General features: G+C 44.2%; 1 protein-coding gene across 1 annotated transcript in view; it reads left to right on the forward strand.

Annotated features, from left to right (window-relative positions):
* The window catches only part of CDK5RAP2 (CDK5 regulatory subunit associated protein 2), a 169,933-nt gene that overhangs the window by 20,526 nt on the left and 126,888 nt on the right, over positions 1-22,519 (forward strand). Inside the window, exons 4-7 of the mRNA XM_059412174.1 lie at positions 8,860-8,970; positions 12,464-12,540; positions 18,883-19,006; positions 21,691-21,845. Of these exons, the coding sequence (XP_059268157.1) occupies positions 8,860-8,970; positions 12,464-12,540; positions 18,883-19,006; positions 21,691-21,845 (467 nt within the window). The remainder of the gene's footprint in view (positions 1-8,859; positions 8,971-12,463; positions 12,541-18,882; positions 19,007-21,690; positions 21,846-22,519) is intronic.

Consider the following 22,519-nt stretch of genomic DNA (forward strand, 5'->3'; position numbering starts at 1 on the left):
CGAGGGAGAGAATTGGAATCAGAAACCGATTCCAAAGTGTCCTCCTCATTTTACAAACCTCGCTTAGCTGCTGCTGGCAGAATGATCTCACATATTGTATTTTTGAGCAGAGGTGAACTTTGGGCAGCAAGAGGTCATGGTTTTTGTGATGTCTAGGTGAGTGGCCTAACAGTTTTTGGACTTTCAAAGAGCATAGAAAAACTGATGATGGCCCAAAGATCTGTTTATCGAGGGCTTGAGTGAGACATGGGTTCCTTTGAAAGCTGTCCTCTGTTTTCTGCCTGCAAGATAACTCCTATCATTGTCACAACACTCCCATGAGGTAACTGATTTTTATCCTTATTTATGGATGAGCCAGCAGTGCCTCAAAGATGTTAAATAATTTTCCCAAGGTCACATGGCTCACAAGTGGTAGCACTGGGAGGTCAGTCTTTTTCCAGTGACCTGAGAAAAGAGCCCTTTGCTCTTTGAAGGGCCTTGCTTTTTGCCCTTGCTGCCTTGAATCCAAAGATGACCTGGTGGGGTGAGCTTCAGTTCTGAGTGCCCAGACTCTTGCAGGCCACTGAAACTGATCACCAGAGTTAGGTGCCTTGCTCAGATTTTAGTAGAGGTGGGCCGAGGTGGAGTTGCCCTGGTTCTTTTTTATGTTGTTGGCTTTTGTTTTTCTTCCCTTCCTGATGGAGCTCTAGGCTAGGCAAGCTTTTGACGGGGAGTGGGAGGAAGCCAGAGTGACAGCAGCTTCTTCAGAGTCTGTCCTGCTGCTGAGCTGGGGCCTCTTTCCAGCTTTGGAAAGCACCACCCATCATCATGTTGGGAGGTTTCCCATTTCAGACGACTGCAGTTCCACAGTCCTGGGGTTCCAAGGGCTGGGATGTGGCAAAGTACAGCTCATGTATTAGCTTATGTTTCAGCATTAAGTTTCTAAGTCATATTTGGTGGGTTTTATTTTGGGGGTGTTTGTTCCTACTATATGGTAAGCTGTTTTCAGTTTTTCCAGCTCAAGGTTTTTTTTCCCCCCGACTTCTTATTGAATTTGATTCTCTTAAAGGGAAAAATACAAATGAGAAGATTATTAATATATTTTAAGCCCTTATGTCATGCTAGGTACAATACCAAAAATTCTAATTAATTTCTTTTAATCCTATAATCAGTCTCTGAGATAAGTATTCCTGTAATCTATAAAAAGGAATGGAGGCACACAGAAAAATGAACTTGACTGCGGTCATACACCTAACAGGGTGGTCTGGATTGTATTCACTCATCTGTTTATTTGCTCCTTTAATAAATGTTGATGCAGCAGCCACTGTGTTCCAGATACCGTGCTGACACCTCAAGGGAAACAGCTGTGAGCAGATAGCTGATGTCCCTGTCCTCCAGAAGTGGAATATAGTCCTATACTCAGAGTGAAAATGAATAATAGATGTGTAAATAAGTGAGTACAGATTGTAAAGAGTTCTAGCAAGAAAATTAAGAGTTCTGTGTTCAAGAGTGACGAGGTGGAGGTTGTAGAGACGGGGCCACTTTTGATGGGGTGGTTAGGATGGGCCTCTGAACTGTGATGAGAGCACGGGACTGAAGCGGCCACCAAGTGCTGCCCGGAGAGCCAGGCGGCAGATGGGTTTGGTGCATTTGAGGACCAGAAAGGAGGCCAGTGAAGTGAGAACATGGTGTGTGAGGGACAGGATGATAGTGAGGCTGGAGAGGAGGCAGGGTGGTCAGATCATACAGGTCTCAGTACCCATGGCAGGGAGTTTAATTCTAAGAGCGATGGTCAAAAATCAATGGTGTGATGGGAACCAGATCTGAATCTGAAGTCTGTGGACTCTCCTTGTATCATATTGCCTTTGAGAAATTCTTCTTCTTCTTTTTTTTTTTTTTTTAAGATTTTATTTATTTATTTGGCAGACAGAGGTCACAAGTAGGCAGAGAGGCAGGCAGAAGAGAGAGAGAGAGAGAGAGAGAGAGGAGGAAGCAGGCTCCCTGCCGAGCAGAGAGCCCGATGTGGGGCTCGATCCTAGAATCCTGGGATCATGACCTGAGCCGAAGGCAGAGGCTTCAACCCAAGAAGCCACCCAGGCGCCCCTCTTCTTCTTATATATATGTAGAGAGAACGTGTGTGTGTGCTCACCCGTGTGCGCAATTAAGTGGGCGATGGGCAGGGGGAGAAGGAGCAAGAATCTCAAGTAGACTCCCCAATGAGCGTGAAGCCCAACACAGGGCTCCATCCCACCATGCTGAGATCATGATTGGAGCTGAAACGGAGTCAGACGCTCAACTGACTGAGCCACCCAGATGCCCCAAGAAATTCCTAAATGTATCCACCCATCCAGTCAGGCAGCCACTGGGTATTTAGTAACTGTCTCTTAAGTTTCAGACGAGAACGTACAAGGTGAGCGTGGCTCCCAATCTCCTGGAGATGGCTTGGTTAGAAAAGCAGGTTACCAGCTGGTGCAATGCAGTGTGATAACTGCTATTGTAAAGGAAGTAGAGGGTATGTGGAAACATGTAGAAGGGTCCCCAGTCCAGCGTAATGGGGCTAGTCAGGGAAAATCTTGTGGGGGAAGTGGTATTAAGTGGAGAACAGGGTTGGCGTTGTGGGAAAGATGGTGCCTCTAGTTGATTGTGTTCACTTGGGCCTATCTGTATTAACCTTGTCAAGGCTGATTGGCCTTTCTCTTGTTTTGTTTAAAACTCCTTTACCTATAAATAGGACAGATATTCTTTCAAGTGTTATTAAGAATTGTAGCAATGTGTACAATGCAGGTATTCTAAGCAACCTCCATAAATATTTTATTGCTGGCTGTGTAATAGAATAAGGCTTCTCTTTATAGGAAGCATCTGGTGGGGTAGACTTTTTTGTTTCAATGTTTTATGTGCTGTTTCCTTAAAACATTTAAAGGGAGGCTTTAATGAACTTACCAATTGTTTCTTGTGCTGTTCTCGTTAGTGACAAAACAGAAAATGTAAGTGTTAACAAGAGGGCAAAGGACAGACAGTTTGATGCAGAGTCTGTTGAACGTTTTCTTTTATCCAGTCCAAAAAAATATATATATATATATTTCTAAGATTTTATTTATTTGACAGACAGAGATCACAAGTAAGCAGAGAGGCAGGCAGAGAGAGAGAGGGGGAAGCAGGCTCCCTGCCAAAGCAGAGAGCCCGATGTGGGACTCAATCCCAGGACCCTGGGATCACGACCCGAGCCAAAGGCAGCGGCTTAACCCACTGAGCGACCCAGGTGCCCTGTCCGAAAAATATATTTATTGAAAAGTATTATATGCTCTAACCAATTATTTTTTTTAAATGCTGGACCCCTCCCCCACCCCCCGGAGATGTATTAACATTCGAGTATAGCTATTACTATTTTACTGTATTTCATTTTAGTTCTTTTAAAATCAACTTTATTGAAATATAATTAAAACGAGCAGAATTCACCAGTTTTAAGTGTTGGATGAGTTGTGACAAGTGTGTACTCCCTTGTAAGCTGTCATAATCAAAATACACATATATATATATGTATAAAACATATAAATATGTGTTTTTTTGGGTTTATGTCTGTACAGTTCTAGGCTAATATAGCCATCACCACAATTAGAATACAGAACATTCCATAATGCCAAAAAATTCCCTTGCGTTGTCTCTTTATGATCAAGCCCTCTCTTTACCCCAAACCTCTGGCAACTAGTGCTCTGGTCTCAGTCCCTATAATTTTGCTTTTTCCTGATGTCTTATAAATGGTATCATACAGTAACATAATCTTTTGAGGCTGACTTCATTCCCTTACCATAAGGTCTTTGAAATTCATTCATATTGTTGTTTGTATCATAGTTACTGGGTATTAGTCCATCATACAGATACACACTTTATGTAGTCACCCTTTGAAGAACATTGGGTTCTTTCCAGGTTTTGGTGGCTCTTATTAAAGTTGTTGTAAACATTTGTGTACAGGTTTTTGGGGGAATGTAGGTTTTTATTCCTCTAGGGTAAGTACCTAGGAGTGGAATTGCTGAGTCATGCCCTAAGTGTAGATTTTTTTTTTTTTTTTTTTTTGGTGGGGAGGAGGTGTAAGGAACTGCTGAACTCTTAGGCAGTGGCTGTGCCATTTTTGTGTTCCCGTCTGGAGTTGGAAGATCCCGTTTGCTCCATGTCTTCAGCAGCATTTGGTGTTCTCAATTAAAAAAAAATTTTTTTTTAGCCATTTTTAACAGGTACTAAAACTCACTGTAGTTTTAATTTCTGTTTTCCTAATGACTGAAGATGTTGAAAATCTTTTCTTGTGATGATATGCCATCTGTATATCTTCTTCTGTGAAGTTCCTTTGAAAAATTTTGGCCTATTTTTTTTTTCTTTTTAATTAGATGGTTTTCTTATAATTACATTTTGGGAGTTATTTATGTATTCTAAATACTGTTCCTATGTTGGATTTGTGATTTGCATATATTTTCTCCCAGGAGGTAGCTTGTCTAATCATTTTCTTAACACTGTTTTTCAAAGCAAATGTTAGATTCTGACAAAGCTCAATTTATTGATCAAAAATTTTTTTAAAGTGGATCATGGCTTTGGGGTGTTAGATAAGATCTCTGCCTAGCTCTGGGTCCCAAGGATTTCTCCCATCTATTCTTCTAAAAGTTAGTTAATTTTATATTTTACATTTAGATCTATGATCTAATATGAGTTAACTTTTATTTAAGGTATGATAGGTTGAGGCTCATTTTTTTTTGGAAATAGATGATGATGTCGAATCATCAGATCAGATTTATTATTTTGTAGATGGATGTTCAGTTGTTCCCATGGCATTTGTTGAAAATGAAAAGACTAGCCTTTCTCCAAATACAATTCTCCACTGAATTGTTATTTGCACTGTGAAAAATAGTAAAAGGAAAACCTTGTTTAGAAGGGAGTTAGAGGCCAGCAGAGGGAGCTTTCAGCCCTGTCACTTGTCAGTCTCTGAGCCTGCCGGAGGAGAAGCTCCTTGCTCATAGGTACTTAACTATCCCAGCAGGAGGAAGGAAGGTTTCTTATGCCTCGCAACAGCCCAGCCAATGAGAGACTGTCACCCAGGGAGAAGCCACCATACTTAGAGCTCCCAGTTTACCCCAGTGGACTTTTCAGCCCTTCCCGACTTATCCCTTTCCTGTGTAAAACAGCATTTCTTGCCTCTGTTCTCTGGACTGGCCTCTGGTTTTTCCACAGCTTGCTTGTCCTGGATTGCAATTCTCTGCTCTTCCTGAATAAACCCATCTTTTGCTGGTGGAAGAACTGGCAGTTTCATTTTTAAGGTTAATAGCAGCTTTGTCAAAAATCAATTAGCTGTAATTGTATGGGTCTATTTATGTAGTCTGCTTGATTGGATTCTCTTTCAAAGTTGTTTTCACCCATCTAGCTCTTTTACTGTTCCATATAAATTTTGTAATCAGCTTGTTTCTACCTACCAGAAATCCTGTGGGCATTTTGATTGGGATTATGTTAAATCTATAGATCAGTTTGGAGAGAATTGACATCTTTATTATATTGTCTTCCAATCCATGAATTTGGTAAATCTCTTCACTTATTTAGGTTCTTGATTTCTTCAGCATTTTGTGGTTTTAAGCATACGTAATGTTTTATCAGATTTATATTTATAAATTTACATTTTTTTTGGAGGTATTCTAAAATGGTGTTTAAAAAAGTTCAGTTTCCAGTTTTTTGTTTCTAGTTTATTGAAATATGCTTGGTATTTGCATATTGACTTTGCTAAACTCAGAATTCTGGGATCTTTTTTGTAGATTCCTTGCGATTTTCTATGTAGATAATCATATTGCCGTCAGATAAGGATGGGGTTTATTTCTTCCTTTCCAAACTGGATGCCTTTTATTCCTTTTCCCTCGCCTTATTACGCTGTCTAGGACTTCAAATGCAATGCTGAATAGGAATTGTGAGAGTGGATATCCTTTCCTTGTTCCCAGTGTTAGGGAAGTAGCATTGCTTTTCATCTTTAATTAAATATGTTGTTTGTAAATGTATGGGTTTTTTTGTAGATGCTCTTTAGCAGATTAAGAAGTTTCCTTTAATTCCTAGTTTGCTGAGTATTTATCTTGAGTGGCTTGTTGGTTTTTATCAGATGCTTTTTGTGCATCTGTTGATATGATTATATATTTTTTCTTCTTAGTTTTTTAGTCTGGTAGATTACATGGATTGCCTTTTGAGTGTTGAGTTAGACGTATATTCCTGGGATAAATCCCACTCATGATGTATTAATCTGCTTTTTCAATTTGCTAAAATTAATTGAGGATTTTCCATCTCTATTCATGAATGACTTAGTCTATAGTTTTCTATAGACTATAGTAATGTTTTTTTTTATCTGGTATTGGTATTGGGGTAATGTTGCCCTCATAAAATGAAGTGGGAAAGTTCCCTTACCTTCCATTTTCTGCAAGAAATTGTGTAGAAATGGTATGATTTCTTCTTTAAATATTTGATAGAAATTGCTACTGAAATCATCTTGTTTCAGAATTATCTTTCCTGGAAGGGTTTTAATTACAAATTCAATTTTTAAAATAGATACAAGACTATTCTGGCTATCTGTTGCTTCTTTGGTGAATTTTGATAAATTGTGCTTTTCACAGAATTGGGTTATTTCATCCAAGTTGTCCAATTTATGTGCATAGAGTTGTATGCATTTTTCTCTTAATACCCCTCTGCTGTGGGAACTGTAGTGATAACCTCTCTTTTGTTCTTTGATATCGGTAACTTATGTCTTCTCTTTTTTTCTTCTCCAGTCTTGCCAGAGGTCTGTCAATTTCATTGATCATTTGAAAGAACCATCTTTTCAAGTAGGCTTTTTTCTGTTATCTTTCTGCTTTCCATTTTATTATTTTCTGCTCTTATGTTTAGTATATCTGTCATTTTGCTTGCTTGGGGCTTTTTTGCTCTTATTATAGCTTCTTAAGGTAGAAGCTTAGATTGTTGATTTGAAACCTTTCTTATTTTCTAACACATTTAATCATATAAATTTTCCCCAGTCACCACTTTAACTGCACTCTACAAATTTTGATAATATTTGCATTTTTATTTAATTCAAAATATTTTCTGATTTCCTGTGAGACTTCCTCTCTGACCCATGGATTGTTTAGAAATGTGTTATTTAATTTCTAAGTATTTGGGGATTTTCCATTTTCTTTGTTATTGATTTCTAGCTCAAGTTTATTATGGTCAGAGAACATGGTTTGATTTCAGTTATTTAAATTTGTAAGCTTTGTTTTACGACTCATGGTATCTGCGGGCGTATCCATGAACAAGCAAAGTGAACCTATGGAAAAGTTGCAAAATTGCCCAACAACCAACTGTATATACTGTGTCTAGGTTCATCAATTAATATTTTGCTTCATTTGCTTTCTCCTCTCTTTCTATTCCTTCTTACTTGTTAGAGTTAAGTGCAGACATCATGACAGCATCCTTAAGTACAGAGCATGTATTTCTTACTTAGGACATTCTCCTGCAAAATCATAATACTGTTACCCAATACAAAGTTGTTACTCAGATTCCCCCACTTAGCCTCATGAAGCTTTTTTCTTTTTTTTTAAAATTCAAGATTTATTGTATGTTTTCATTGCACTTAGTAATCATGCCTCCATTACTTCTATTTATTAAAAAGAATTCCCCAACCATTTTTGTCTTAAGATTGTTGTTAAGATTTTTGAAGGGGCACCTGGATGGCTCAGTTGTTAAGCATCTGGCTTTGGCTCAGGTCATGATCCCGGGGTCCTGGGATCGAGCCCCACATCCGCTCCCTGCTCAGCGGGAAACTTGTTTCTCCCTTTCCCACTCCCCTGCTTGTGTTCCCTCTCCTGCTTATCTCTCTCTGTCAAATAGATAAATGAAAATCTTAAAAAAAAAAAAAGATTTTTGAAGAGTTCAGGCCTATTATTTTGCTAATATCCTTATATTTGGCTTTGTCTGATGGACTCCTTAATTGGGTGCAGGCTCAAAGTTGTGGGCAGGAACATTTTAAATGAAGTTGCTGCTTTCAGTGCTTTATTTCAGGAGGCACGGCACGTCAGTTTGTCCTACTACTTGTGATATTTAATATATTCCCTTGATTGAGGTGATGTCTACTGGATTCCTAAATTGTACCAATACCAGGGCACCCAGGTGGCTCAGTCTGTTAAGCATTGGACTCTTGATTTCAGCTCAGGTCGTGATCACAGGGTTGTGGGATTGAGCCCTGTGTTGGGCTCTGTGCTCAGCGGGGAGTCTGCTTGAGATTCTTTCCTTCCCCCTCCTCCCTCTCCCCATGCATGCCCATGTTCTGTGTCTCTCTCAAATAAGTAAATTTTAAAATAAATGAATAGTAATGGTAGCTTTTCCTTTTGTAATTAATAAGCCATTTTGGGGGCATTATCTTGAAGCTGGGTGAATATCCTTTTCTCCAGTGATCTTTTATCTGATGCTTTTAGTGCTGGTGATTCTTGCCTGAATCAGTTACTACTGTGGTGGTTGTATAATGGTGGTGTTCTTTTCCTTTTATCCTTGTACGTTTATTTACTGGATTTCTTTTGTAAAGAAGAGATTTGCCTCTTTCTTTCTATTTTCTTTTTCTTTTTTTCCTTACTTATTACCAATGTGGAGACATGAATTCTTTCCTGTCAGTATCATTCCAGTGCTCAGCTTGTCTTAAATTTGAGAACAACTTACTTAAAATTGAGAACGACTTACTCCTGGGTTGGTACAGCTGCGGCAGAGGGAAATTTTCTGTAGGATTTAACATTTAAATCCTAACATTAAATCCTTAGGCCTTAGGCCTTAGGACCTGTGGGGGTTAATGCAGGTACCATGCTTTAGAGCTTGCTTTTCGATAACCCTTCTGTGCTTATTTTCCAGCAAATCACTGAATTGAAGAAAGAAAACTTTAATCTAAAGCTCCGCATCTATTTCCTGGAGGAAAGAATGCAACAGGAATTTGACGGCCCCACCGAGCACATCTATAAAACTGTGAGGTCCCACTTCTCACCGCCACCCCCAGTGTCTTTGCTCATAGTCCTTCCCAGCAGAAATTTGATTAATATTTGTTCTCAGAGTGAGCCTGAATAGACAGAGCTGCTTTCATTTAATTTGAATTGATTATGGGCAGCATAAAGACAATAGGATGACCTTAATATTAAGCAAAGAGATACAAGATTAATTTTAAGGGAATCTTTTCTCTCGTTTTAAAATCTGAATTCTGATTTACTGTCTTTATCTCCATTGCCTTTTCGTAATTATTTATAATTTAGACAAAAGCAGTGAAGTGGTGGAATGTCTTTGGAATCGCAGATTGCCGGTAACTGCTGTTACCAACTAACCCGTGTGACCATAGGCAGGATACCTCAGCTCCCTGGGCTTGCTTTCAGGGGGAAGTGATCATCCCTCTGTCACAGAGTTGTTGGTGTGGATTAGAATGAGATGACAGACGAGGAGCCCCAGCACACAGTCAGTGCTTGACAATTGTCACCATTGTCTTACCGAGCTTCCCTTGGCAGCCCCGGTTAGGACTGTCAGTTTTCTGTGCTGTGACTCTTCTGGATTCCTTGTGCGCTTGCTTGTAAACTGTCAGAAAAACGTCTGTTCCCTTCTAAAGTCTTGACCTGGGGGCCTCTGCCTGAGAGTGGAAAACAGAACTTGGCTTTCGTGAAAAGACATGAGTACGAGCAATATTTCAGTGCCCAGTTTTTGGCTTTCTCTAGTAGATTCGCCCTCGGCCTGGGAATTGGTCCATCTTTTCTCCTCTGAAGTTCGGACCAGTGGAAACTTTTGGAGGGAGAAAAGCACCTCTCCTTGAGTTTCAGCAGCTGAACTTAAATGGGCTTTTCTTGAAGAGGGATTGTTGTGCTTCTGAGCTTTTCCAAGAATTGAAAAGCCCCCTTGTGCCTTAAGACGGTTTTCTTTTTTCTGTAGTGTGGGGGTGGAAAGGCAGTGAGAATGTCTCCTTTTCTGGAAGGGAGTGAAGATGCAGTCACAATTTGAAGGAAAGGCCAATAGCCTAAAACATTTTCTATGTAAGTACGGTTACATACTTCTGGGCGATAAGGAGCCAAATTGTGTTAGTTGCTTGTTCTGTGTCAGGCACTGTCCTGGGCGTTGATACATTCATCATCTTATTTTAATTGTTGGGACAGCCCTGTGCAGTGGAGATTATCCTCATCTTACAGAAAAGGACACTGAAATTCAGAGATGATCAGTAACTTGCTTGGTGTCACATAGCTACTATGAGAGGTGGATTTTGCACATAGGCCTGCTGACCTTTTGTCCTATGCTGTTTAGCCTTTCTTCTTTTTACATGGCTTGAATAGATGACCTGATTTAACTGCGCTTTTATTTCAAGTTTTTGGATAAGTACATGGCTCGAAATTCAAAAGGCATCAGAGGAATACACTAAAAAGGCTTTCATCCACCCTTGTCTCCTAGTTCCCCAGATCTAACTGATGTTATTAATTATTTATGCAGAGGAATTTTATGTATATACAAGCATGTGTGTGTGTGTATGTGTGTGCGTGTGTTTGTATTAAATCCCCTTTCTACATAAACACAGGCACGTCCTGTTCTGCACCTTGCATTTTTCCTTAACACTATCTTGGATATCTTTCCTTAACCGTGGTTTGAGAGCTTCTTCGTTCTTTTTTATAATGGTATTCCATTTTCAGCTTGTACGGTGTCTTGATTTGGGGTTGGGAAACTTACTATCACATGCATGAATTTATAACTTGAGGAATTGGGCTTGAGAAAAATAGCCTAGAGGACACATGAGCCCTCCATCCTTTTAGATCCCTGGGTTGGGAGCTAGTTAGTTTGTCAGAAAGCAGTTTAGAATATCTGGTGTCAGTTCCCACACAGAAACCCTCTGCCCTTCCTGGAGCAGAAAAGGAACCCTCTGTCTGAAGGGTTTTCACAAAATGCAGTTGAAGACCAATGCACTGGCATGTAGCATCCTTTCTTCGAAGATCAGCTTCTTTTAGAAAAAGTTGGGCCTCACAGATGACTTGTTCAGCTCTTGTTGTTGACAGCGAAGAAAATCTTGAGCGCTGTCTGCCAGGCCCTTCTCATCTGTTAGCTCCTTTGCTCCCCACATCCCCTGTGTCAGGTGGGCTTGTGTCATTCCTTTGACGCTTGAGTGGCCTGAAAGGACACATTCTGCTTTCTTCCCTCCTGGACTTGTGCTTGCAAGGGCGAGTACAGGCTGGTGCTTCCGGTTTTGTGTTTGATGCTAGCGTGAAGCCAGGGCTTGTGTCTGCCTTGTTTACCATGGTGTCCCCAGTGCTGAGTGCCATGCTCAGCCTGTCCCAGGTGATGGGGATATGTCTGGGACATGACAGGAGAAATACACGAGCAGCTGCTGACTTAGGACAGTTTCCTCCTGGTAAAGAGGGGAGGGAGCGTTCGAATTCCTGTCCTCGTGAATGGATTGGTGTTCATTCCTGCTGACTTCTCATTCTGGGGTCCTCGTTCCCCCAGGGCTGCTTGGGAGAAAGATGGGAGGTGTGTCCCCCGAGATGGTAAATTTTCCTGGAAATGGGGCTTTTATTTAAAATAATATGCATGTATTATGGAGTAAAATATAAAATTGTTATGAATTATTAAAACCAAACAGGAGCAAGATCTCAGAGAAATCTTGGGTTTATAGCAACCCCGTTGCAAACTACACACTCAGACCCCAGTCTCTCCTACTTGAGCTCATCTGATATTCTGTCTGCAATACACTTGTGGACCAGTTTGGGCAGCTCGACCCTGCCCCTCTGTCTCACATTGCAGTCTGTTAGCCAGAGAGTCTGTCTTTGGATTCCCGCGTGAGTTAGAAGCCCACTGCCATGTGTGACTCCCCTCATCCCAGTCCGTTAAGAGAAGGGTGGTTGGTTGGAGAGCACCGTGGTGTCCCTTATAGACAGCTTGCCCCATGCAGTCATGGCTCTTTTGGATGAGCCGTGAGACCGTGAGATGCACTGATGTGACCTCCCAGTTATCCATCCACATGTTGTGGGGTTTTTTGTTTTTGTTTTTGTTTTTGTTTTTTTTTTTGAAGCTGTAACACATTCCCACTGCTGCAGCCCCCGCATGCATGATTGTAAACAACCAGAAGTAATTGCCTTGGAATGGTAAAAGCAAACTGCAGAATTGCTTGTAAATTTGCTTGGCGGAGGGCAAACAATTTTTAAATCAGCCTCACTTGTATGACATTTATGCCTCAGTGTTTGAATGCTCTGGCTGTTAGAAGCTTGGAAAATTTACATAATTGTTCCAAGTCTTGAGAAACCCAGGGCTTTCTTGTGAGACCACCAGTGTTTAATAATTCCCTTCTCCCTGTGCCCTGAGGCTAATGAGGTTTTGAATCTAGCACCTGCCTATTATAAGCATCATGTAAGTTAGTGTGTGCTGAAAGCGGTTTCCCCACTGCAGACGTTCAGGTGTTCCACATTTTACATTGTTTCTTTTCTTTCCTGCTCTTGACTGGAAGAACATCGAACTCAAGGTGGAAGTAGAGAGTCTGAAACGGGACCTCCAGGAGAGAGAGCAGCTGCTCATCAAAGCCTCGTGAGTACCTGTTGTCCTGTCACCTGCTTGCAGGGCGCTTGGGGTCCCAGTGGCGAAGGCTGAGTGGGTCAGTAGGACACAGCCGTGCACTTTCTAGGCCAGTTTGCTCTCTCTGGGCCCCAAGGATGCCAAGGAGGTGTTCGTTTTTATTTAATTAATTTTCAGCAAACTTTGAAGTGTAATATAATGGGGAAAACTATCCCATCTTAGGGGTACAGTGTGATGACTTTTCAGTAAGCAAACACAACTCATGGGGCACCATCCAGATAAACCAGAACATCACCAGTCCTCCGGGAGTCCCCTTTGTGCTCCCAGAACTTAGCCTTCTCCACCAGGATAACCACTGCGCTGACCACCGATAGCATCAGTTTAGTTCTGCCCGTTTCTGAACTTTATAGGAATGGAATCGTGCACTGTATACACACCCTTTTGTGCCTGGCCTCCTTCCTCAGCACTATATATGTGAGATCCATCCCTGTCCTGAATTCTAGTGGTAGCTCATTCATTTTCATTGCTGTGGAAGCTGGAGGGGCTCACAGGGGTCCTGAGTGAGGCTGGGGGGCAGAGGGTAGGGCTTTTTTTTCAGAATAACTAATTTCTGTATCTGTTCAGCGCACTGGGGTTTCTTGTAATATTTTATTTCAAAAAGGTGTCCTGCTTAAAACTAACCATTTGAAAACTGTTATTTCAGTTAATCACATAATTAATTTAAATATTTATTGATCAACAAGCCTAGCTTAAAGAATGCAGTCTATGACTTGATTGGTTATCCATCTATTCATAAATGCTTACTGCGTAATTGTGCTATATACTGCAGATCTGCAGAGCCCGGGGAGGTGTATAGCACGCCTGGAGTCTCATGGAGGCACAGGGACAGAGGGCGTCTGGGGGTCCAGGACCCCAAAATGTACAGAATTTTGCTTGGTGAGCATGGACTAAGACTTCCCAGGGCTGAGCCACCAAGGATGTGGCTGAAAGCTTAGGTGAAAACGCCTCATCTGTCATGGGAGCCAAGCTCTGGCGTGATGTGGTGGGCCAGGAGCATGGCACCTTCGGTTTAGGACGAGTGGCACTGCTCTGGGCCTGGCCCTGTGATTCCTTTCACTGCCACGCTGCTGGCCGCTGGAAGCTGGGCCGCTGCTGGCTCTTAAGACTAGAGGTTCCCGGGCTTCCCTGAGTTACGGCGGCCTTGCACATGTGGTATTTTCTGAACGAGTCAATGAATAAGTGAGTGATTGAACAAGTAAACTAGATTGATAAGTTTTTGTTTTTTTGGTTTCTGTTGCTATTTTGCTGCTATTCTTGTTTTCGTTTTGAAGCACAGCATCTCTCTGGCAGGAAGTCAGATCGACTTTACCAAGTCGGAAGCCAGTAGGAGAGTTTGAACTTGGTTTTTTTTTTTTTTGTCCCCACCTGCTGCAGGTCGTGGCTAGGACTTGTTCACAGGCATGCACCTGCAGGAACCCAAACCCATGAAGACGATGCACTCTTTTCCATGCCATACACAGGGCTGAATGGTTTCAGGGCTCGTGCACGTGTTTCTGTGCATAGGTTCCCAGGTCACTGAAACAGACCTTTTTGGGTCTGATCAGTTTTATTAATTTATCCAGAAAATATTAATAAATATTTTCTGGATAAATAAAGCAGCTGTTGTGTGCTGCCCTGGGGATGCATTGGTGATCCAGGTGGACACTTGGGGCTTAAGTTCTAGAAGGGGTGATGGCGAGAAAATACTTGGAATAGTCAGCGTTTGGATATGAAGTGGGAAAAGAGCTGTGAGAAAGGAGAGGAGCAACGGGTGCTGACAGAGTAGGAGCAGACCTGCAAACAGAGACGTGTGGCTAGGAAGGGGCCCCGAGGAGCCCGTAGGAATGAGCCGGTGCCCTTGCAGGTCTGAGGAAATATGGGAAGTCTGGGGGGCCTCCCCCTTGTTCTGGAGGGTCTTGAGGCCACAGCAGAGATTATCCCAAGATAAATGGAAAGCAGTCACGGGTTTCCAGCAGCGGACACAATGAGAGTTTAGTTTTGTGGAGGTCACTGTGGGTGCTGAGTGGGAAGTGATGGTCCACAGAGCACGAAGGGAGGCAGGGAGACCATGAGGCCGTCCAGGAGTTCAGGTGAGAGACTAGTGACGGAGGTGGACGGGTGGGTTAGAAGGACATTGGGTGAGCAGCGTCAGCAGGGCTTGGTAATGGCTGGGAAGGGCACGTCAGGGACGACTCCTAGGTTAGGACCCAAGATCCAGAGCTCTGTTTTTAAGAATGTTTGCAATGACTTACCCGTTCCAGCTCTCTCCACCAGCTCTTCATCCCACCGGCATAAGCTCACAGGCACTAAAAATGTTCTGTTCCTGCTGCTCTAGCTTTGGCCCAGCTGACACTTCTGCCTCTTGTCCTCTCCCAGTCTAGATGCCTTCCCTGTCACTTACCTGACACGGAGACTCATGGTGAATCCCGCGTGGCTGCCCAGAGCCTGCATCTCAGACTCTTCCTGAGCTTCTCTGGTGTAGAAGCTCACTCCCATGTGTGTGCAGCACTTGGCTGGTTGTTGGTTTATTTATTTATTTATGTATTTTTAGAGGGGGGCAGGGGAGGGGCAGAGAGAGAGGGAGAGAGAGAATCTCAAGCAGGCTTCATGCCCAGCACGGAGCCTGGCACGGGGCTCGTCTCAACCCTGAGAGCATGACCTGAGCTGAAATCAAGAGTGGGACACTGAACCGACTGAGCCTCCCAGGGACCCCAGCACTTTACAGTTTATAAAACACTCTTGCTTCCATTTGCACGCCATCGTCCTGGGAGCTAGGCACATCTGGAGGAAGATCTCACTTTGGAGAGTCGGGGGTTTCGGCCTGGAGAAGGGAAGGACCGTGAGGAGCACCGCTTCAGCAGGGTGATGGAGGCTGGGATTCGAACACGAGCCCCTCACTTCTGGTCCAGCACTGGTTTTGTATTCTTTTTTTCTTTCCATGTGTGTGATTCTTGTGCCTCCAACATGACTCTTGTGTCATGACAAGAGTCTGTTCTCCTTTAGTGGAACATGGGGCTTCTCGCCCGTTCCTCCTTTGTGGGGCCTCTGTGTGCCTTGCCCGCCCTAAGACAAGCCCAGGGGCTGCCACATCCCAGCGAAGTGTGCCTTTCCCTCTACCCTCACTGCCCAGCACGTCCAAGTGTGTGTGGCACATTGTTGTGGTGGAAAAATAACCTTTATTAATGCCCTCAGCAACCTTTTACTACCCTTTCATGATGGTTGCTTTTTCGGAGGGCGGGGGCAGGTGGAAGATACGGGACCTGTCACAGGAAAAGCCCCTGCTTATTCTCAAGAACTATAATTAGAATGGAAAGACTCAAGGGAAAGTGTTGACAGTTAAAAGGGGGAAGCGGGGGTGGTATTTATAGAAAGTTCTTTTTTGTATCGGGGAAATGCTGGGTTAGACCACTTTGTCCTACCCTTGCCTCGCCTTAGGCCTTGCTCTCTCTCTGTCTCTCTCTCTCTCTCTCGTCTGTTGGCCCAGATTCTATAAGGAGAGACAGGGTAGGAGGAGTGAGCTGGCATTTATTGAGATCCTACTCTGCCCCAGACCCTGTGCCAGGCACTTGACACACTTTATCAATTTCACAACAATGCTGTGAGGCAGCTGGGATTCCCATTTGAGTGTGGAGAAAACTGGGGCTCAGAGGAGTTCGGGGCCTGTCCAGCTTGGTACCAGAGGGTTGGGATGGGTCTGGCTCGGGAGCCCACTCTGTCTGTGCCAGAGTAAACATGTTTGTGTGCTGGCTTTTCACTGTTATATTTATCAGTTCCAATAAGGGGACATTAAAAACAAAAGCAGACATATTGTCGGGAGTAAATTTTATCTCTGTAGCTTTAAAACACAAACAAAAATAATAATTCCATTAGTAGAGGAAAATTGCACCGTACTGCTGAGTATAAATTTTATTGCTACAGTAACTGTAAAATACAAAGATGATAAATGAGAAGTTGGAACATTTATTATTGGGAATATATTTTATTGGTATAACTAAAATGCAAACAAACTGAATAATACTGGTACTTGTTAAAAATTGTAGTCCGCCTCTTGACAACGTATATGAGTCCAACTGTAAAACACCAAGGTTCGATCTGAGTCGACAGCAAGGAGACGGTGTGCTTGCCCTTGCTGGGCAGGGGTTGGGGTGCGGGTCGGGGTGCGTGGCCAGACGGAACCGTTCTGTAGAGGAGGCCCTGTATAACCCAAGGGCTAAAACAGTTGGTGCCTAGTGGGAATTCAGGACTGGGAACATCCCATGTCCGAGGCTCAGGAAGAAAAGCCGCTAGTCTGGAATTCTTCAGCCATGTGTAAGACGTCTTGAGGAGTGGTAGGAATGACTGGATCCCCGTGAACTCCAGACGGCACTGCTGGAGAAATGACCTGAGGGAGTGGTGGCCGAGGACATTTCATGGCGTTGGGAAGTGGAGTGGTGGCCTTAGTTCTGGCCGGAGGATGACCCGTTCTCAGCTCAGAGGGGTAGACTGAGGCCTCTCAGAACATCGCAACAGGGCCTGTCAGGTGGCCTCAGGGACAGCAGGCGGCACTCGGATCCGCGAGGAAGGGGCACGGTGATGTGGCCCCCACAGGGGTTAGCACGTGAATTCTCAGAGGCAGTCATGTCGTTCTTCAACCGAGGAAACTGAGGTGTGGAGGTGATTTCCCCGGAGGCGCCCTGAGGACATAATAGAGTCTACTTTTGGAAGCAAATTGGTTCAAGCTTCAGAATCCCACGTTCTTTCTTTCAGTTGTTCGCATTGGAGTCCTTTAAAATGATGTCCCGTCACTGGGGCCTTCTGAAGGCTTATTGGTGACAGGAAGCATGATATGAATAAAGTCTGTATTTGCAGGCAACTCATGTTTGATGGTTGGGCAGCAAGTGTGGCCTTCCCGACTTTCCATTGTTCTCAGTCAGAAATTCACAGGGCCTGTACACGTGAGTGTCTGATCACAAGGCTCTTGGTTGGGAAAATTGTATATACCCCAAAGTAGGGCAGGGAGGCTGGTGGTGACCAAATCTGTTCTGTGGCAGTTTTTCCGAGAAACCAGCTTTAGGTGGAGCCATTTCCTTTATTATTCTGCCTTCTGGAAACCTGCAGTCATTTTAGAAATCTGATGAGAACTGCTCTGAGTATATGTCTTACAAATTCGTATCTGACACTTATTTTTCTTTTGAGGAGAACCAAAATGAAAAGCGTCCGTGGTTGTGGTCCTGTGTCTGATTTTGGTGTGTCATCCCCACCCCACCCCATCCACTGGACACAATATTCCGTGGTGTCACCACTGTGCGAACTCTGCATTTTTCCGGAGTGGGTGCTGCTTGTGCAGGGTCTCTTCCTCATGCCCCAAGTGGTAGCTGATGCTTGCAGACAGATCGTGCCTTATTTAAAATGCTTCCCACTCCATTTGGCAAAAGCTGATGTATAAAAGCCCTTGACCCCTCAGATTTATTTTTGGGGCATGCTACTTCTTTGCATGTTGGTTTGTCAGGCCTGTCCCCTGCCCCCCGCCACTGGTGGAGGGGTACTTTGTTGGAAATGTCCTGGTGGGAAATTGGGCAACAGCTATCAAAGGTCTTACATGTGTGCTCACCCCTTGACCCAGTGATTCCCTCTGTAGGAATTGATCCAAGGAAATCACTAGATAATAAACATACAAGGATGCTTTTATGATAACATTGCTTATGATACAATAAATAATAACACTAATGTTTATTTGGGTACTTCATAGTGGGCTCTGTGCTTTAGACATATTTTCAGATAATATAAAATTAGAAATCTAAGTTTTTTTTTTCCATCTGAAAGCTTTAAAAATAGGGGATTGAGGTGTGTCAACTGTACATCAATAAAAAAAATTGGGGTTTGATTTAATATATTACAGTATATTTTGCACAGTGAATTAATATGTAGCCTTTAAAAATGATAGATTTATATTTATTGACCCAGTATATTATGTGATAAAATCAGATCATAGATATATGATTCTCTTTTTGTAGAAAATGTCTGTAAGTCTGTATGCTGAAATGTTAACTTGGTTATTCTGGCCGGTAAGATTACAGATGATTCTCCTTTCTTAATTTGTGTTTACATATATGTATTTTAAACTGAGGTATAATTGACATGTAACATCTAAGTTTAAGGTGTGTATGTTGATTGATTTGAAACATTCATATACTGCACTATCGTGTTTTTGAATTACAAATACTAATTAAAAACAACAGCAGCGCAGGTGTGTGGTAGAAGGGACAAACTGGGGGCTGCTGAAATCCCCGTCCGACTGTCCCTCCATGGATTTGACACCTTTGCCCCTTTTTGCAGCAAAGCAGTTGAGAGCCTTGCCGAAGGGGGTGGCTCCGAAGTTCGGCGGGTGAGAGAGGATGCCCAGAAGAAGGTGCAGCAGGTCGAAGATCTCCTAACCAAGAAAATACTGCATTTGGAAGAGGCAAGTCTGCAAACCCTGAGGCCAGTGTGTTCTGACCACAGGTTAAGAGAGGCAAAGGCAGGGGTGCCTGGGTGGCTCAGTGGGTTAAAGCCTCTGCCTTCGGCTCAGGTCATGGTCCCGGGGTCCTGGGATCGAGCCCCGCATTGGGCTCTCTGCTCAGCGGGAAGCCTGCTTCCTCCTCTCTCTCTGTCTGCCTCTGCCTACTTGTGATCTCTCTCCCTCTCTGTCAAATAAATAAATAAAATCTTAAAAGAAAAAAAAAAAAGAGGCGAGGGCAGGATTTTGTTCCTTTTCCCCTGAACTTTCAGAGTTTCAGCAGAAATGGGAGCCACCCTTACTGAGCAGCTCGAGGGTTCCGGCCCCGTCTGAGGCTCCGTGTGTATCGAATTGGTACCCTCACACCCTGCCTCCCGGCTGTCGTCTCTGTTCCTGCGGACGCAGACAGTGAAGTACGGAAAGACTAGTCAGGATTTGAGCTTGGAGTTGAATCGTGGCTGCTGGTCTTCAAGCCCCTGCTCTTCTTCTTACCTAGTTTGGTCCCTTGACTTTACAGAGGAGGAAACTGAGGCCCGGAGCGGGGAAGCCACTCCTCTGACTGGCGCTAAGCCTGAAAGTGGGTTCCGGTTTGCAGGCCGGGACATGCCCACGCAGCCCTGTCCTTGGTACCTGGCCTCCATCCCACGTCACCTCAGTGTTCGCCGAATGCCTCTTCTCAGGGTGACGCTGCATGGAACCCCTCCTGCTTATTCTCAGGCGCTTCCTGTGACCATACCAGGAGGCAGGCTGTGTCTTGGCTAAAAAATCCGGTCTCCTAGATGTGAGAAGTTTCTGCCCACAGTCAGCCAGTGTTCAGTGACACTGGTTACTTCGTTCTCGGTCTTTGAAGTCTGTTGGTGTCCGTCCTGTTCTCCCCCTGGAGCCCTGGCTCTCCTTAGATCCGAGGAGGGATGGCAGCACAGAGCGTGTCTGGATCCAGAAGGCAGACGCTCCAGTGCAGACTTTGCAGCCCAGAGTGGTCTTCTGCGTTTGTGTTGTTCGCACAGGCCCCACGAGGCTGTGTAGATTCTAGGTCCAGAATACAGATGAGGACACAGCTCTGAGAGGGAGGGAGACTTAGTCCTCGGAGCTGGAACCGAAACAAGAGTCTTCCGACTCCAAATTCGGAATTTTAGTTGAAACGTCCTTGTTGGTTCAGTCATCTGGTCCCCAGGAGGCACCGGCCAGCATTTTAGGGTGCTGGCATGACTGCCAGCCCGTGCTTGGTTGACCCTTTGCTGTGTCGCTGATTGGCCTTGTCCCCTTCTCCGAGCCTCTGTGGCCTCATCCGTCAAGGGAGGCTGGTGACATCTGCTTTGCGGTAGTGATGTCCTCATAGCCGTGGCCCTAGCAGTGTCCGGGGGGCCTGCCGCGTGCGAGGCACCCTTCTCAGCCTTTTCACACATCCTTTTAGTTCATCCCTTCAGGAAGCCTGTGAGGTAAATACTTCTATCATTCTTTTTGAAAACAAAAACAAAAACACAATGACCCAGGCACAGAGTGGCCAAATCCCTTGCTCAGGGTGGCACAGGCAGGAATGCCGGGTGCCGTGGCTGTGGAACCTGCATTCTCAGCCGCTGGAGGCTGTCTCTCCGTGCATAACGTTTTTAGTTAGGTGAGGAGTGGAGATGAGATGAATCAGGCTCCTTGCTCAAAGCCTGGCATTTAACAGGCACTCAGGAAGCAGGTTTTGTTTGTTGTCTCGGGATATTGGGCAGTGACTTTTCCCGGCTATCGCTGAGCTTGCCAGGGAGGCCTCCTGGGGAGGGGAGGCTTTCTCCCCTACCCAAGTGGGGGCAGTGATGGGGCCGGCCCCGAGGAGGGAAAGGACAGGGAAGAGGAAGCCAGTGATTCTTTGAGCTTCCTGTGGTGCAGCAAGCCTTTGACAGAGTCTCAGAGCAAATCCTTGTTGGGATGGTGGTGATCCCCGTTTTAGAGATAAGCTGGGGCCCAGAGAGGCTAAGTGACTCTCTAACGTCTCACAGCAAATCATCAGGAGAGCTGGGTTTTGAACCCAGTTTGGTTTGACTTGTATCTTGGTGATGTAGTCCAAGGCTGTGGGCACTTGGAGGTCCAGCTCTACCCCAGGTCATTTTCCTGAGCTCCAGGGCCCTTTTCCCTGAGGTGGGCACTGCCTGCATGGTTAAGGGAATTTCCTCGTTGGCCTCTCTGAGCTCTCAGGAAGAACGTAGTTTTTCACCACCGACGTCACCTTGGAGATAGAATGTACTTGAGAGATGTGTAGTCATGATCTTAAAAGAAGTAGGGCGAGGGCGGTGGGGTGTGGGATGTATTTGTATGGGGGTTGTGGGGACTATGGAATTTATGTTTAAAAGTATTGAGAGGCACATTTCTCCTTGTTCTCATTCAAGCTGTAAATATTGATCTGATTTTTCAAACCCAAAAATACAGTTTTTGTAGAGTTGAGTCTTTTCCATTGGAAATGCTTATTACTCTTCAGGATACAACAGGGAAAAATGGCTGGCAAATGTATTTATTACTGATTCTGCCCATGTATAGTACAATTCAGGGAGGGGAAATGTGCTGGAGAAAAAGTCATAAATATTTATATTTTAATCCAATTTCCTTTCAAAAATGTTCCCAATTGTATTGAAAAATTGCATCAAATGCATTTAATTTAACTCTAGGATGTGAAAGCTGCCCAAGCAGAACTGGAAAAGGCCTTTGCGGGGACGGAAACAGAGAAGGCTCTTCGGCTGAGCTTGGAAAAGAAGCTTTCAGAGATGAAGAAGAGGCACGAGGGGGACTTGGACATGGCTGTGGTCCTGGAGCAGAAAGACAGGTCTGGCTCTTCTCTCTGCGACGTGCTGACATTCGTTTCCCGGGCAGCAGGGCTGAAAGGGTGTCCTCTTCCCAGTCTTTCACCCCTCCTTTCTCTGCTTGCTTCCCCACAGTGAGAAAACCTGGAGTAAGATCGGGGTGGAGGGAAAAGGAATAGGGTTAGGGCTGCAAGGGCAGGGATAGAATTATAGATAAAAAATCCCGCCGAGGGCGCCTGGGTGGCTCAGTGGGTTAGGCCGCTGCCTTCAGCTCAGGTCATGATCTCAGAGTCCTGGGATCGAGTCCCGCATCGGGCTCTCTGCTCAGCAGGGAGCCTGCTTCCCTCTCTCTCTGCCTGCCTCTCCATCTACTTGTGATTTCTCTCTGTCAAATAAATAAATAAAATCTTTAAAAAAAAAAAAAAAAAAAATCCCGCCGAGAAGTTCTGTTCAGATACTAGACGTAGCCTTCAGTTTGACTGTGAGCTTCCTGGTAACCAAAGGAAGGAGAGAAAAACAGTCTTGATGAACATTAAGAGTCACACTGCTCACGGAAGGATGTGAGCCAGGAACTCAGGAGAAGCTATTTTACTTGACATCGTAGGGGAAAAATTTCTCTTGTGAATCTTCCCAGAGGGAACAGGAAGTGATTTTATCCCCACAGGAGATGCTAGTGAGTTTTGTGGGACCTGTTTTT

Source organism: Mustela nigripes, chromosome 9 (assembly GCF_022355385.1).
Source record: "Mustela nigripes isolate SB6536 chromosome 9, MUSNIG.SB6536, whole genome shotgun sequence".
Lineage (NCBI taxonomy): Eukaryota > Metazoa > Chordata > Mammalia > Carnivora > Mustelidae > Mustela > Mustela nigripes.